At 43.5% G+C, this 14,971-nt stretch overlaps 1 protein-coding gene across 1 annotated transcript in view; it reads right to left on the reverse strand.

Moving 5' to 3' along the window:
* LOC146174263 (sodium-coupled monocarboxylate transporter 1-like) overlaps positions 1–14,971 on the reverse strand; it is a 67,760-nt gene that overhangs the window by 35,981 nt on the left and 16,808 nt on the right. The window contains exons 4-6 of the mRNA XM_084585362.1: positions 12,459–12,510; positions 6,567–6,634; positions 2,807–2,964 (exon numbers count right to left, since the gene is read on the reverse strand). Coding sequence (XP_084441488.1) covers positions 2,807–2,964; positions 6,567–6,634; positions 12,459–12,510 — 278 coding nt within the window. The remainder of the gene's footprint in view (positions 1–2,806; positions 2,965–6,566; positions 6,635–12,458; positions 12,511–14,971) is intronic.

The following is a 14,971-nucleotide window of genomic DNA, read 5'->3' on the forward strand; positions in this document are numbered from 1 at the left end:
GAATTTTTAGGAGAGTTCTGCTGCCTGGGTGACAAATATAAGTAACTGTACGGGGAAAAAGAAGGTATATATGGTAGGGAGGAAAGTACCACTGCTTGTATTGCGAATGGGACGAAATATACAGCTTGCTGTCATTTCCCCCCATTGCTTCCTGAAAGGCGCTTCATAAAATCTGATTTACTGAAAATATGTAGCGGGAAATACGTCATGCATGCACATTATGCGGTTCTGTAAGAATGACGTCTCATGACGTAAATTATGTGCCGCAAATGCCAGTAAACGCAGACTTTGCGCGCCACGTTTGGGACCACGTTAAGGCCAGCACGTAAACACATTGCAAAATTCACGTGGAGTATAAGCGGCTGTTAGCTCGGCACAGTTTGGTAGACAGCTTTGTGGGTATAGTGAAATACGCTGGTACACCTTGTCCTATTTTCAAAAAGAGCTGAAACGACGTCACAAGTGCACTTTTCAGCTGCGCAACATTTTAGAGGTTTAATAATGAAGAAGCAAATTTACACACGCACGAGCGCCCTGGCTGACCACCCGTTGCAAACGCTTTGCCCTGATAGAGAAACCGACGATCCCTCGTTTACTACCAATCGCAGGAATGGCGATCTGCCAACTCAAGCGGTTGATCCGCGATAGTGGAGGCATTTCAGAAAGAACCGCGATGTTTTCTAATTATCTCTCTAGGTGGTTCATGAGTACGCAACCCTGAGGAGACATATAGTGCGGTGGCTGTCCAACAAACGTGGCGGCGACAGGTAGCGAGGGATCATGAACACTGTCTTACATGTCGGCCCTAAACACTGCCTGTTTTGTCTGGCACTAGGCACTCCATAGCAACTTTAATAAAATTAAGGGCCTTCTCACTGTGAAAAAAAAAGAGTAAAAATACTGACAGCTTCTTTCTTATAAAGAAATGTATGTCCCATGTGCACAGCACATGTTTGCTTGCCACATGTGATGTATTTCATGTAAAGTTTTGTTCAGGTAAGCATGAGGCTCACCACTTGCTCATTATTTCAGAAAACAAGGTACTTGAGAGCGCGTTATGCCGATATCGTTCTAATCGTATGATGTTAATGGTTATTTTGTTTTGGTTGCTATTTTAATGCAACCAGAAAATGATCTCCATAAATTGTTTTGCACTTTATCGTTTCCACAGTAACGGATACGTGCGCGTGTTGCTACCCTAAATTCATGTCATGATTTCCCCAGTCATATCTCGTTTTCTCTCCTTGTTACCGTTTATCCGCCTCTGCACGCATACAGAAGCCTACTTTTCATCGCCTAGTTAACCTCCCTGCTCAGACATCGTCTAGTTAACCTCTCAGACATCTTTCCCATTTCGCAAGAACCTTCCAAGCGCCAGCGCATGAAAATTTAACCAAGTCTAAAGTCCAGCGTATGTTTTCCACTTTGTCGGTTGTGTGCGTAAGCGTGCGTACTTGTGCGTGCGCGCGCATGTGTGTGTGTGTCTTCTACACACTGATAGAGTTGTATATGAACTGCCTTTCAGATGCAGGAAGAGCTACATAGGTGAAGCGGGAAGGTTCTTGAATTCTCGCCTCAATGACCACAACACATCTTTGAAAGCGGTTCCGTCCTCAAATTTTGCTGTGCGTTAGAAGAACTCCATGAGTAACAACCAATGAAATACTTCTAAATAAAAATGATGTCTCCTTTGTAATCGAATTAGAGCTTTGTACAAATACAAAGGTAAATTAACAAGAGAAATACGTTAACCGTTTCATATTTAAAAAAAGAATTGACGACTCGAACAGAGAGCTAAGAATTGAAGTTAATCTACAGATAAGTAGTCATTGGAGCCTTGCGTGGCTACACTGCAGGACATGCAACCCTCAAAACGGCCGACATATAACTGAATCTGCCAAACATACGAAGTAAACATGGCGCTGAATGCACACATTAATGATCAAGAAGCGGCTGACATAAAAACGTGGGAATGCACTGAAGCAATCTTGCATCGTATAAATCATAACAGAAAATATGAGTCTTCTAATAAAAGTCACCAGCATCGTATTTTCAGAAATCAACATCTTTTTGAGGCGCCAGCACCCAATACGCACCGTGCACGGTCGGCGTGGCATACAAATTCGCGTTTTTTGTCACCACTCCCACGTATGCCAAACAGGGAGATGCTTCAACAACCGCCTTACAGAGCACAAGATTTCGATAGGAGACCCCAGTTGCTCGAAACTTGTCACTCTGTGTTGCATCTGCTAGTACTCTCCGCATTGTGGCAACAGTGTAGTGCTCTATCATCATACTGAACAACTTTTGCAGTAACTATGTAAAGCATGCCATATTTTGCAAGAAGAAGACTGATGTGTAAGCAGCACATTTGTGGCATTTAACTGCGACAAAAGACTTTTAAAGCGAGATGGGCGTCTATCGGTGTATAAAAAGAAACTTCTCAGACGGCGCGTAGATAATCATTGAGTACTTTGTGTTTATTTTTATTTTATTTTGTTGTTTACGTTTGTGAATGTTTTTATAACTTTATTTTCATATATGTTATTTTAGTTTATTATAACTGTGCTTCATCACTAACGTTTACATTTCTGCTTGAATTAAAGAAGTAAGATACTGCTTGCTTATTTTAACCTGGTTCTTCGTTTAGATGCGCTGTCGCATCCTATCCTTCATTTAAGGCTGAGGTGAGATAACACCTGATAATTTTTCGAAGCCTTAAACGAAATGCTCGTCGCAAATTTGGCACGTTGTTTCCCTGCAGAAAAGAGTGAAAAGTGGTTACACGATTTGCGTTATGACTTACCGAAACCAGAAGTCCGTGAAGTTTGTGTCTGTCATAGGTCTTAGCGGAGGGCTCACAAAGCTCGAGTCATAGATGACCTTCAATATGATGACAAAGGGTGACAGGACCATGACAAATGCTTGAGCGCAGTCAGCCCACACGACTCCACGAAGCCCTCCCTTCGATGATATGGCGAGCATGTTTGAAACCAGAAAAAATAAGTTACTCAATCATTCAAATAAATTTGTTTCGTGCCGCGCTATCCTTGCTCAGAGTTTCAGCTGGTAGCACATTCCTTCATTTCATACTGGTGCCTAAATTTTTGCGAAAAGCTGTGAGGGATCTTCATGCAAAACTTGACGCTGCCGTGCCGAGGTACCACTGTGTACAGAAGAGCGTCGTTAGAATAGCTGTGCGCTGCGACCGATAAGGAAGCCATCATGCCCATATTAGCTTATTGCCGTGTATTTGCAAACAACCGACCGAAAAATGTTTCAAATAGAGATGAAACTCAACACCGCGAGAGCACTAGCAATGGCCAGTGCGTCTGTGGGTGAACCCAATATAAAAGCTGCGGATATTCTTTGGAATGATCAGCAAGGCATCGGGCTGCCGATGATCAGGTCGACTGCCTCGCGACTGCTGTGATCTCAACGATGTGGTACCACACACTGCGACGTACGCGACATAGGCGTGCCGCTGGCCATCACCACAATGCGACAAGGGCAGACGCAGTACAGAAACATTTAGATGGCCTCTTCATCATCATCATCATCATCAGCCTGACTATACCCACTGCAGGGCGAAGGCCTCTCCCATATTTCTCCAATTAACCCGGTTCTATACTAGCTGCATCCACTTGACCCCTGCGAACTTCTTAAACTCATCCGCCCACCTAACTTTCTGCCGCCCCCTGCTACGCTTTCCTTCCCTTGGAATCCAGTTTGTTCCCCTAAGCGACCATCGGTTATCCTCTCTTCGCACTACATGCCCTGGCCATGCCCATTTCTTCCTAATTTCCAATAGAATGTCGGTAACTTGAGTTATTTCTCGGACCCACTCTGCACGCTTTCTATCTCCCTGTGTTACCCCTACCATTTTTCGTTCCATAGCCGTTTTGGTCGACCTCAACTTAAGTAGAACTCTTTTGGTTAGCCTCCACGTTTCAGCCCCATAGGCCTCTTAGATATCTCTTAAAAGAAGAAGGACGAAAGCCTACCCTTCCTCTCTTATAATCTGGCTATCTTCATCTGCCTTTTATCGGAGTTCTCTGCAGCGCTACATATAATTATATTTGTTTTATTGGAAAGGGTAGGCGCAGTATCTTTCACACACTCGCAGGAAAGTGTGTTTGGATGGTACACCATCGCTCCTGTCTCGTGGTGTTCTTTGCATGCGGGGAAAACGTAGTTAAGGGTGATGTCATGAGCATGACTAAGACGTCTATACAAAACGTATTGTCTCTTAGTATAAAGATAACTGAAAACTAGGAACACAACAGTACAATAGTACATGACACGCAGCTTGAAAAAATGGCCACTATTTCGGCTCTAAAGCAACCGGGAACATGAATACTCTTGATGTGTTCCAGAAGAACATTTATATAAACGAACGCCTGCAGCATATATGATGATTTAAATGCAAACGTTCTACCGCAAATGGCTTGAAGACTTTGAGGGTTGTTTACACGACGTGAGACGCGGAATGGTTGTGCGGGTGGCAGCTTTGTGGGCCAGGCATTGTATACTATTCGCTGAAATAGCAAGATTAGGGCGACTAACCGCCCCTTTTCTAACATAGAGAAATCGATGATTTTCAGCTTTTTATGCTCGAGTGATCACACTAAGTTTCAATAAATGAAACATTTATTAAAAGTAATTCAATTATTGGGCCTGATCAGATGAGCAGTTGAAATAAAAGTACGCAAGTTACGGGCGAGAAAATGTTTGATAGGCGAGCTTACAGGTCGTGGCCGCAGTTCCATGGAAATTAAGTTTTAGATAACTTAGAATGAGTGATACTCTAGCTGTTACTTTCCTTACGGGAGTGGACCAACAGAGGTTACTTGAGGAACGAGCACTGATGTATTTGAATGAAGGCGTGTGAGACACTGAAGTATAATTGCTCAAAAAAACTGAAAGAACAGTTAGAATTTTTCAGGTTGAATATCATTAACTTGCATTTTTCGCTGGGGGACACATTTGTCATGAAATTCACAAGTGGTTATGCTACCGAGGTCCTTTGGAAGTACTCGGTAATCGGCAGGTGGACGTACTTTACGGTAAATGAAACCGTCATCTGCGAACAACCGAATAGTTCAAGTCATGTTATATGGCTAGTCGTGAATGTAAATGAGCAATAGCAATAGCCTCAGGCCGGTATCTTGATGTACACCAGATAGGACTTCGCGGAATGGAGATTGGGGAGCGCTGACTAGAGTAAACTGTTTGCGAGATGAAAAAAAATTCTTTATGCATGAGGTTGTCATAAGTCAAGAGGAAGGAAGGTGATTTGAAGTAATAAACGTGGTTGTGAAACGCATTCAAGTGATTTAGAGAAGTCGAAGTATATAAAGTATTTTTAAACTTATCGTCTGTATGTTACTACATTACTAGTATCATTACTAAATCGCTACTAAATTACTAGTAGCTTAGTCTCACATGAGAGGTCTTTTCATACGTTCATACTTTCACTTTGAAGCAAGACGATATATTCAGCACTGAAGAGTAAAATAAATGAGGATAGCGAGCTGTGATAGGATAATTTAGAAGCAGGAAAAACTGCCAGGATGTTTATTTCGTTGAGCTGCTCTTATTGCTGGGTGTTTTATACTGCATGCGCCTCATTCACTTCTGTAGAAATCGCGATATATCAGTTGACGCGCTTTTATACCATGCATATAAATTCGTAAACCGGACTTACAGGATGCACTCAAGGCTGGTTAGTATGACAGCCGCTCAGGTGCCACCATGGCTCAGAAGCCGTCTCAAAAGCTCTTAATATTTTCGTTAAGGCAAATACCTAAACCTCTTCTTAAATAACAATTTTAATCAAACTTGTTGTGCCCAATATCATCTGGCGTTTGCCATGTCCCTTCGTTTGTCTTTCTTGACTACCCGTCGTAATGAGAGTAAAATGTCTCTCGTAGTTTTCTCCTTAAGATTTGAAGCTGTTTACAAAATTGTAAAAGCAAATATAGCTCACATTTACTCTCTACACCAAGTTTTGTACTGCATGGAACACTCTCTAAGGCGGCAATGATCCGCTACAGACAGTGTTAGACAGGCTGCTGTGAGGAACATATAGAAAACTGTTCAACCTGGATTGATATAAAAGAAGGGAATACACCGTATTGACTAGAATTTTAACTCAAAATGTCTTGCATGACCACCTCTTGATAAACAGTTTTTACCGCATACCATAAGGTAAGCTGAGGTTAAGTAGGGGAAGACTTTGCCACTCTATATTAAGGTAAGTCAGTGCACAAAAGGTAATAATCAGGAGCAGACGATCGCAGGTTATTTACGTATGTGAGGTTTTTCTTGTATGCACTCGCAGAACAATGGCTACTTCAGTACCAGGAAAGTTTCCTATATATTGAGCTTCTTTTGAGGCATCACCTATTTAGTACATAAGACGAAACATAATAGTAATAGTCTAACCAATGTCGTGCATGCAATTTCTGTGCAGAGGGAGCAATGCCTCAAATGAAGAAAGTGTGATCTCTTATCTGTGAGAAAAGCGTGCTCGACCCTACAAACATTGCAATGCAAATACTCACCAGAGCTGTGTAGATAGTGCCTGCCAGTCCGATGCCGATGTCTGAGTAAACAATTGACACTGGAAACACTGCAACACAAACAACACCATGAAGTATCTGAAAGCTTGCTGCAATGCATTTGTATTGTCTTGTATTCATTAAAAATCGCATTAGCGGTTTCAATACAGAAGTACACAATAACACATAACAAAGTATCAGGTGGGGAAATGAAAGTGAGGCATAGAGCAAATACCGGTATTTTTCTGTATTCACCCTTCCTTGGGCCTAAAAGAACCTGTGCTGTTAGACTTCGGCCAAACATTTATTTCGACCACGCATATTCTTATTTCTCGCTTTTTTTCCAGCTCCTGAGTAACACGATAGATCGGGAGAATGCCATTCTCATCTCTCATCTGCGTACCTGCATAGAAGTTTCCCATCATTTCAAGCGTTGTGAGCAACTAAGAGTATTGCTTCCATATCCTATAACTGAAACACGCTGCACATGAGGATACACATTCTTCAGCTACCCCGGCGCGGGGGCTCAGTTGTTAAGGCGCTTGAATGAGAATCCTGCCCTCGAGCGTAGGTTTCCTATGATGGTGAAAATCAAGACGCAAAAGTATTGTGCTTTTTCTGTGCACATTGTAGAACCATGGCTATTAGAAAATTCCGGAGTCCTCCATTACGGCGGTCCTCCTAGTCTAACTTGTTTTATGAAGAAAATTGTTAAAAAAGGTTCTAGAGTAAAATCAAGATTTTTACCAAAGCATGTGCAAACCAAGCAAATTCTTTTTCGGAATCGCGATAGCAATACCAAATCGCTTTGGCAACCAGCGCTGAGCGTTGCACATGTAGTAATAAAGTGCCCCAGCGATATTTGCCAAGCACATAGACAAGGTACACAAAGCTTTTGGTTTGTTTGGTTTGTTTTGCGGGGTTTAACGTTCCAAAGCAACTCAGGCTATGAGAGACACCGTAGTGGAGGATTCTGGAAATTTTGACCACATGTTGTTCTTTAACGTGCGGTGATATAGCACAGCAGACGGGCGCCATCGAAAAGAGGCCGCCAAGCCGGGAATCGGCAAAGCTTTTGTATGGGTGTGATTAAAAACGGCCCCGAAAAAATGTCCCCGGAAGACAGATCCCCGGAAAAAACGTCCCCGGAAGAAATGTCCCCTGAAGAAGCGGCAACTAGAAAGAAACGTCCCCAAGGCCAAAGCCGGCCCTAAATAGATTTCTTCCTTAACTCACATGAAAAAAAAAACACATTTTATGCCAATCTGTCTTGGCTTTGAGTTAAATGCAATCATCATTTGGAACTTGCGTCCTCTGGGGGCCCGAAATGTTCACAAGAACTGTGTAAAAGCATGGTGAAAGAACCATCTGGCTCTTTATACGTTGCGAGATTCCGAGCCCGGCAGCTCGTTAAGCATTCATATTTTGCAGGTCTATTAGGTTTGGTAACACTGCGCACTTAGAAAGGTACAAGCGGATCGCTGTATGGTAGTCTCGGGCAACCGCCCAAAGCAGAAGACATCACTAGAATTACTTTCTAGACCTTCTGGTTACGAGGTTCAACCGTTCTTCTGATGCTGATGTAGAATTGTGATAAGGGTGATGATGGTATAAGCAGAACGAGGCTTAACCAGTCGTGCATCATGGACATATTGAAGCATCACTCCAAGCTTCTCCGGTAAAGCCGGTGGTCAGCTCCTCTTTTCCCCGCAAACAAAGTGAAGCCGAGGCGCCGTCACTGGGTACTACCGCTGCCATAATATTTTTTGTCATGAATGCCAGCATCAGTCCGATGTTCACGGTCAATTCCAAGCCGACAGGTGAAACCGCTGTAATAAAGTTAACATGCATCCTTCATCAATGTAGCTCCCCACGGGGAAACGTAGTCTACGTCCTATAGTGCAAGACTTCAGCCCTGTTCGATACATTTTTTTCTGCTTCGCAAATAGGGACATTTTTTCCGGGGACGTTTCTTCCGGGGACAATTTTTCCCGAGACATTTGCTCCGGGGACCTTTTTTCCGAGACGTTTTCACCGTATTCCCTTTTGTATATGTGGTCTTTATGTCCAGTGTTTCAAGGTCATGCATTGGTACATTATTCTAAATCACCTACTGTCCCCGAACTTTCAACGTCTGAGCCCTTGCCTGGCTAATAAACAGTAAATAAATTATTAAGTAAATAGGTTACTGAGAGGTGTAAATCCCTTTTTTAAAGGTCATGCAGTCGTAAAAATGTGAACAACGAACCTAGAAAGAAGAAGAGCGAACAAGAGAATCTGAATAGTTTGTTTCAAAATTGTTGCCCTGTCTTTGCGCTGCTTAATTTTATCCGCTACGTAGACTAAATTACGTGTGTGCCACTGCAAGGCTGCTCAGATCGTTCCTAGCGAAGCCTGCCTGTCTAGCGCTGTGTTGAAAGCGGGTGTAGGTAAAAACGTCCCAGGAAAAAAGGTCCCCGGAAGACACGACCCCGGAAAAAACGTTCCTGGAGGAAACGGCCCCAGAAGCAGCGGAAACTAGGAAAAAACGTCCCCAAGGCACAAAACCGGCCCTAAAAGCATTTCTTCCGAACTCATATATATAAACAAAAGATACGCATTTTATGCCATTCATTCTTAGCTTTGAGTTAAAATTAATCATCATTGGGAACCTGCGTCCTCTGGACACCCCAAATGTTTACAAGAGGTAAGTAAATTCATGGTGGAAGAGCCATCTGGCTCTTATACGTTGCGCGATTCTAAGCTGCGCAGCTCGTTAAGCAATCATATGGCAGGCCTAAAACGCTTGGTAACACTGCCCACTAAGATAGGTACAAGCGAATTGGCGTATGGTTTTCTCGGGGAACCGCCCAAAGAATAACTAGAATTATTTTCCAGACTTTCTCGTGATGAGGTTAAATCATTCTTATGATGATGGTGTAGAACTATGGTAAGGGTGTTGATGATGTAGAACTGGGGTAAGGGTGACGATGTTATAAGCAGGACGTGGCTTAACCGGTCGTGCATCATGGCCGTATTAAAGCATCTCTCCAGGCTTCTGCTGTAAAGCCGTTGGTCAGCTCGCCTTTTCCTCCACAAACAAAGCGAAGACGAGGCTCTGTCACTCCATTACCACTGACGTTATTTTTTTTGTTATGGATGCCCGCATAACTTCTATATACGCGGTAAATCGCAAACCGAAGGGTGAAACCGCTGTAATAAAATTAACATTCATGATTCATCATTGCAGCTCGCCTCGGGGAAACGCAGTCTACTTCCCATAGGGTAAGACTTCAGTGCCCGTTAGGGGGCATTTTTTTCTAATTCGCAAATAGGGAGATTTTTTCCTGGGACATTTCTTCCAGGGTCATTTTTTCCGGGGACGTTTTTACCGGATCCCGTTGACAGCGCTCTGTTGTAGTGTGTTTCTTTTCCGGGTGCCAGGAGTGCGCTGTTTTATTTTCTTAAGCTGTTAGATAAATTGGGAGTTGTAACCGAAGTTCTGTGAAGCTGCAGTAAAGTAGCGTTTTCTTTCCATAGCTCAATGGTGTAGCGTAGGCCTACGCGAAAACGCTGTGTAAACCTCATATGTTGTTGCTCAGTGCGTCGGGACATACGTTTCGTGCTCTGGCATGCTGGCAGGAAGCAATATATATATATATATATATATATATATATATATATATATATATATATATATTGATAAGCAGATCAACTAACGGGAAATGATGGTGCTCGTTACAATACATGAAGGAAAGAAGCCAACAGTCGGCGAGGCCAAGGAAAGCGTTGGGGATGGTACTTTGTGTTTTTTTTTAATGTTTACTTGGATAATCACAGAAATTAGTAATGTTATCTGTTTAGGGAAAAGATAATTACCCACGACCTCCGAATATCGCGTCCGCGGCCGATGTAGCTCAGTTGGAAGAGCACCGGACGCGATATTCGGAGGTCATGGGTTCGGTTCCTACCTTCGGCAAGGTTCCTACTTTCGGCAAAGCGAGGATGCTTTGCTGATCGATAACGCGTTTGGCAGCCAAAAATACAATGTGACGAGGCTGCCAGAGAATATGCCCGATCAAATAGATTTGATCGTGCTGAACTGCACAAAATGTTTGTGCAATTGTCTGCCTTATAACTTACATTCCCACGTGTTCTCAAACATGTATTGAAATTTTTCATGCTTATTGTTTTTATTGCTATCTCTCCGTTTTTTCTTAACGCCTTGTGTTATCAATTAGGCTTCAATCTGTTTACAAGAGCAGCGGTTCTCCTTTTGCTTGATTCTAGTTGTATTAACGATTCTAGGATATTCATCAAAATTTTCTGTCGGGCGAGCTGGTAGTTCACCTTGATGCAGGGAATTTAAGCGCGAACAAAGACAAGGACAAAGGAGGTGACAAACACAAACTCTAACTATCAACTGACTTTATTGGCGGAAGGCAACACCATATATAGGCCGAAGGGTGGGAACGAATGAAACCAAACCGAATACCAATGAAACAAACAAAGAAATCAAAGGTAAAATGACAGAAAAGCAAGGCGCATGTGCTGCTGGGCGTGTGTTACACATGAAAAGACAGTTTTGCTAGGGAATCAACACCCTCAATTATATACACCTTAAATTTAAGGGAACTAGACCTTAAAGTAACTTTCGGTGAAGGAGAAAAAAATGTTGTTGCCATATCACTCGGCGTTCTCCAAGACCGTCAAAAGAGGGATAGCCTTAATGTGCTCAGACGCTGCTCTTATAAAGTCGGGCCTACATCAACTGTCTCAGAGTTCTGACCATTCGAAAACTGCAGGGTTTTCCTGGTCAAGTTTGACAGTTGCAGAGGCCATGCTTAAGAAGTTGGAACAGAACAAGTAATGAAGGCGCTCAACAAAAGGCCCTTAGGTCTGAGGTTATGCCCTACATTCACAAAATTTCGCACAACCTAAAAACATCGCTGGCAGCCAGGGTGTACGTGTATTTTTCTCGGCACCCAAAAGTTGGGAAAGCTCTGTGCATGCATCGGTAAGGCGAAAAAGCGTGAGTGCCTGAAAACGCATGATAAGCCGTTAGTTCATTGTTTCACAGGAGTGGTTTATGCCATTCCCATGTCTTGTGTAAACTATTACATCGGCCTGTCTGGACGTTGTGTCAATGACCATTTGGGGAACACGCCCGAAAATGTAAATATAATGATTACAATTATAAGCATCTAGTGGCGCACCTAATTAAGTGTCATGCATGCGTGGGACGGATTGAAGAGACGAAAGTAGTTGGCAAAAGTAAAAGACAAGCACCAATTAGTCTCGAAGCCTATCTTATTAAGACACTTGGCAACGAGTGCATCAGTGAACCCCTTTTATCTCCGTTCGAGGCTGAGACTGCCTTTCTCAATGCGAGTTACCTGTTGATTCACTGACAGAACGTGTCTTTTCATAATTAACACACGCCCACCCACGGATGCGCTTTGCTTTGATGGGTTTTTACCTTTGATTCCTTTGTTTGCCTATTTTTCATTTTTGTTTACTTCGGTTTCATTCTCTCCCGCCCTTCAGCCTATGTATGGCGTTGCCTTCCTCCAATAAAATCAGTTGATAGGTCTTGTGTGTGTGTTGCCTCTCCTGTCCTTGTCTTTGTTTTTTCTTAAAATCTCTGCATCAAGATTCTAGGATATATTTATTCTTTTGTGGCTGACTAAATCCCACTCTTGACCGAGTACCTTCTCTATAATAGAAACGAATAATGTTTCTGTGCGCCAAGAAACCGAAAATGTGTGCATTTGGTGAATCATACAAAAATTGGGAAAGTACTGAGGCGACAGACATACACATACAAGCCCTCAAACACACACAGCGCTAAATATATTTTGGTCTACTTGATATGAAAAGGTTCGTTTCAATCAAATATTCGCACGGACTACTTACTCGTTGACAATGCAATAGCAGAGCTGAAGATGCCCACGGCACCTACGCTTTGCTGCAAGAAGACCATGTATGACAAAAAAGAACAAATATTAATTAAAAGAACATCATATCAAAAGCCTCAGCTCGTTTTTGCTGAGGAGAGATGTGAAAGTCTCAGCTGTATTTGTATTCCGTGATGGAAGAAGAAAATAACGCAGGAGACTGGACAAGGAAGTAGACAATACTACCGCCGACTAACAACTCAATGTATTCAAAGCTTGAGCGTATGAATACACTCAGCGACAGATGCGCACGGAGGAAAAGATGAAGAAGAAAGGTCAAAATATCAACGCGAAAAGTGCCATGCTCATAATTAAGAGTTAAGGTGGGCAAGCTCATGGTGCGACAACGAAACAGAAGGTATTAGCGGCTCGCATACCAAATCCGATTCGTATTGAATGGACCCCGCGTGACCTTTTAAGTGCTCAAAGCCAAGTGGATTCTGCGACCCGCCTTTCAAACTCAACCTCGACATCGCCAAACCTCATAAAATTGGACAATGCCACCCTGCTTTTAACAAGAAAGGAGCACCTCCGGCGCCGTACACGTGCTCTTATACCTCCGTGTACGGTAAGCCTCCCCCGCGGTCTAACCCGTTCAGAGGAGATGGCGCTTCGGAGGATTAGAGTTGGGGTGGCCCTAACACCAGCAGTGATCCGAAAGTGGCCACAAATTCGGTATTTATATCCACAACCTGGGTGCCCCATCTGCAAGTCTAGAAATATAGAAGCTGACATCCATCACCTACTGTGGGATTGTCCAGCGTTGAAGCCAACGCTGATCCGGCACCTGGTGGCAGCTGGCCTCTCCCCCCATAATCCGCAGTCATATGCTGTTTGGACACTGGGACCGCATCATCGTTCACTCCTCGATTTCATTGCATCAGCCAACCTTTTTTTCATTTATTTGACCACACCCTTCATCCATCATAACATTCCTTTTATGCCCTGAGGCAATTAACTTCGCAAAAAAAAAAAAAAAAAAAAAAAAAAAAAACAGAAGGTATGTTTGCGCATGAAGCTCCTTTGCGGGCGATAATAAGAGCATCAATGATTTTCTTGGTAATTTTTTTTAGGGTAGCGGAACACAATTCAGACAAGATTTACAATGCAGCTCCAAGTTTCTTTTGGGTACAATGTCAGCAAGGGACGATGCATGTTCTCTGAGGCGATCATTGACGCATCGCCCCGTCTGACGCAGTACATACGCGTGCCGGAAAAAAAAAGGCGCCTCGTAAACAGCGTGGGTGCGGCAGGCAACAAAACGCTTATTATGTCTCTTGTCACATGCAATCATTCGAGTACCTGAAAAGCAAACCTTCTTGCACATACGCTCCTGTTTGTATGCGGCACTGAACAAAACATGTACGCCTACCCTACGCGCGTCACGCTTAAGTTTATGGGACACCTGACGCACGTACGGAACAACCGCAATGTTTTTCTGGTTCATCATCGGCTTCTGCTTTTTTTGTGGCCCACAGAGTCCCTGCACTTTCATAATAAGCCTTCAACAACACTGAAAAAGGCAGATTTCGGAAAGCCAGCTAATTTCTACCGTCCCATCTGAGCGTGGAAACTGATCTGCACCTGCTGTTAGCACTACCTTGTGATGACATTTTGGACGGCTCCTCTAGCAACTTGTTGTCTAACAACCTTGGAATTGGAGGACGGGCATAGCATACGTTTCCTGGATATGACAGTCTTCGACAAAAGCGAACACCTGTGCTGGCGCTACGAGCCCCGTGTACGGGAGAGCTTCCTGCAGTACGCGGCCGCACATTCCAAGGTCGCCAAACAGCAATTTAGTACAGGAGCCCTCCGAAATTCCATCACCAGATCGTGTAAACACCAGGTGCAGATCAGTTTCCACTCTCAGATGGGACATTTTAAGTTGGCCGGCCTTCTGGAACCTGTTTTGTACAGTGTTGTTGAAGGCTTATTAAGAAAAAGCGGGAACTATAGGGACCACAAAAAACTGAAGATGATGAACCGGAAAGCATTGCGGTTGTTCCGTACGTGCATCAAGCGTGCCATACATTTAAACTTGTCGCGCGCAGGGTAGGCGTACATGTTTTGTTCAATGCCCTATACAAACTGTAGCGTATGCGCAAGAAGGTTAATTTTTCAACTCCTCGAATGATTGCATGTGACAAGAGGCATAATAGGCGTTTTGTTGCCTGCCGCACCCACGCTGTTTACGAGGTGCCTTTTTCTTGCGCGACTACGCATGTAGGTCAGACGTGACGACGCATCAATGATCGCATCAAAGAACATGCATTGTCCTTGCTGACATTGCACCCAAAAGCAACTTGGCGCTGCACTGTAAATCTTGTCTGAATTGTATTCCGCTTTTCGAACAGTGCGCAATTCTAACCTATTACCCTGCAAAACATACCAGGGAAATCTACGAAGCCCTTAACATTGCCCGCAAAAGGGCTTCATGCGCAAGCCTACCTTCTTTTTTGTTGTCGCGCC

Source organism: Amblyomma maculatum, chromosome 11 (assembly GCF_055883805.1).
Source record: "Amblyomma maculatum isolate TAMU_Amacu chromosome 11, ASM5588380v1, whole genome shotgun sequence".
NCBI classification, from domain to species: domain Eukaryota; kingdom Metazoa; phylum Arthropoda; class Arachnida; order Ixodida; family Ixodidae; genus Amblyomma; species Amblyomma maculatum.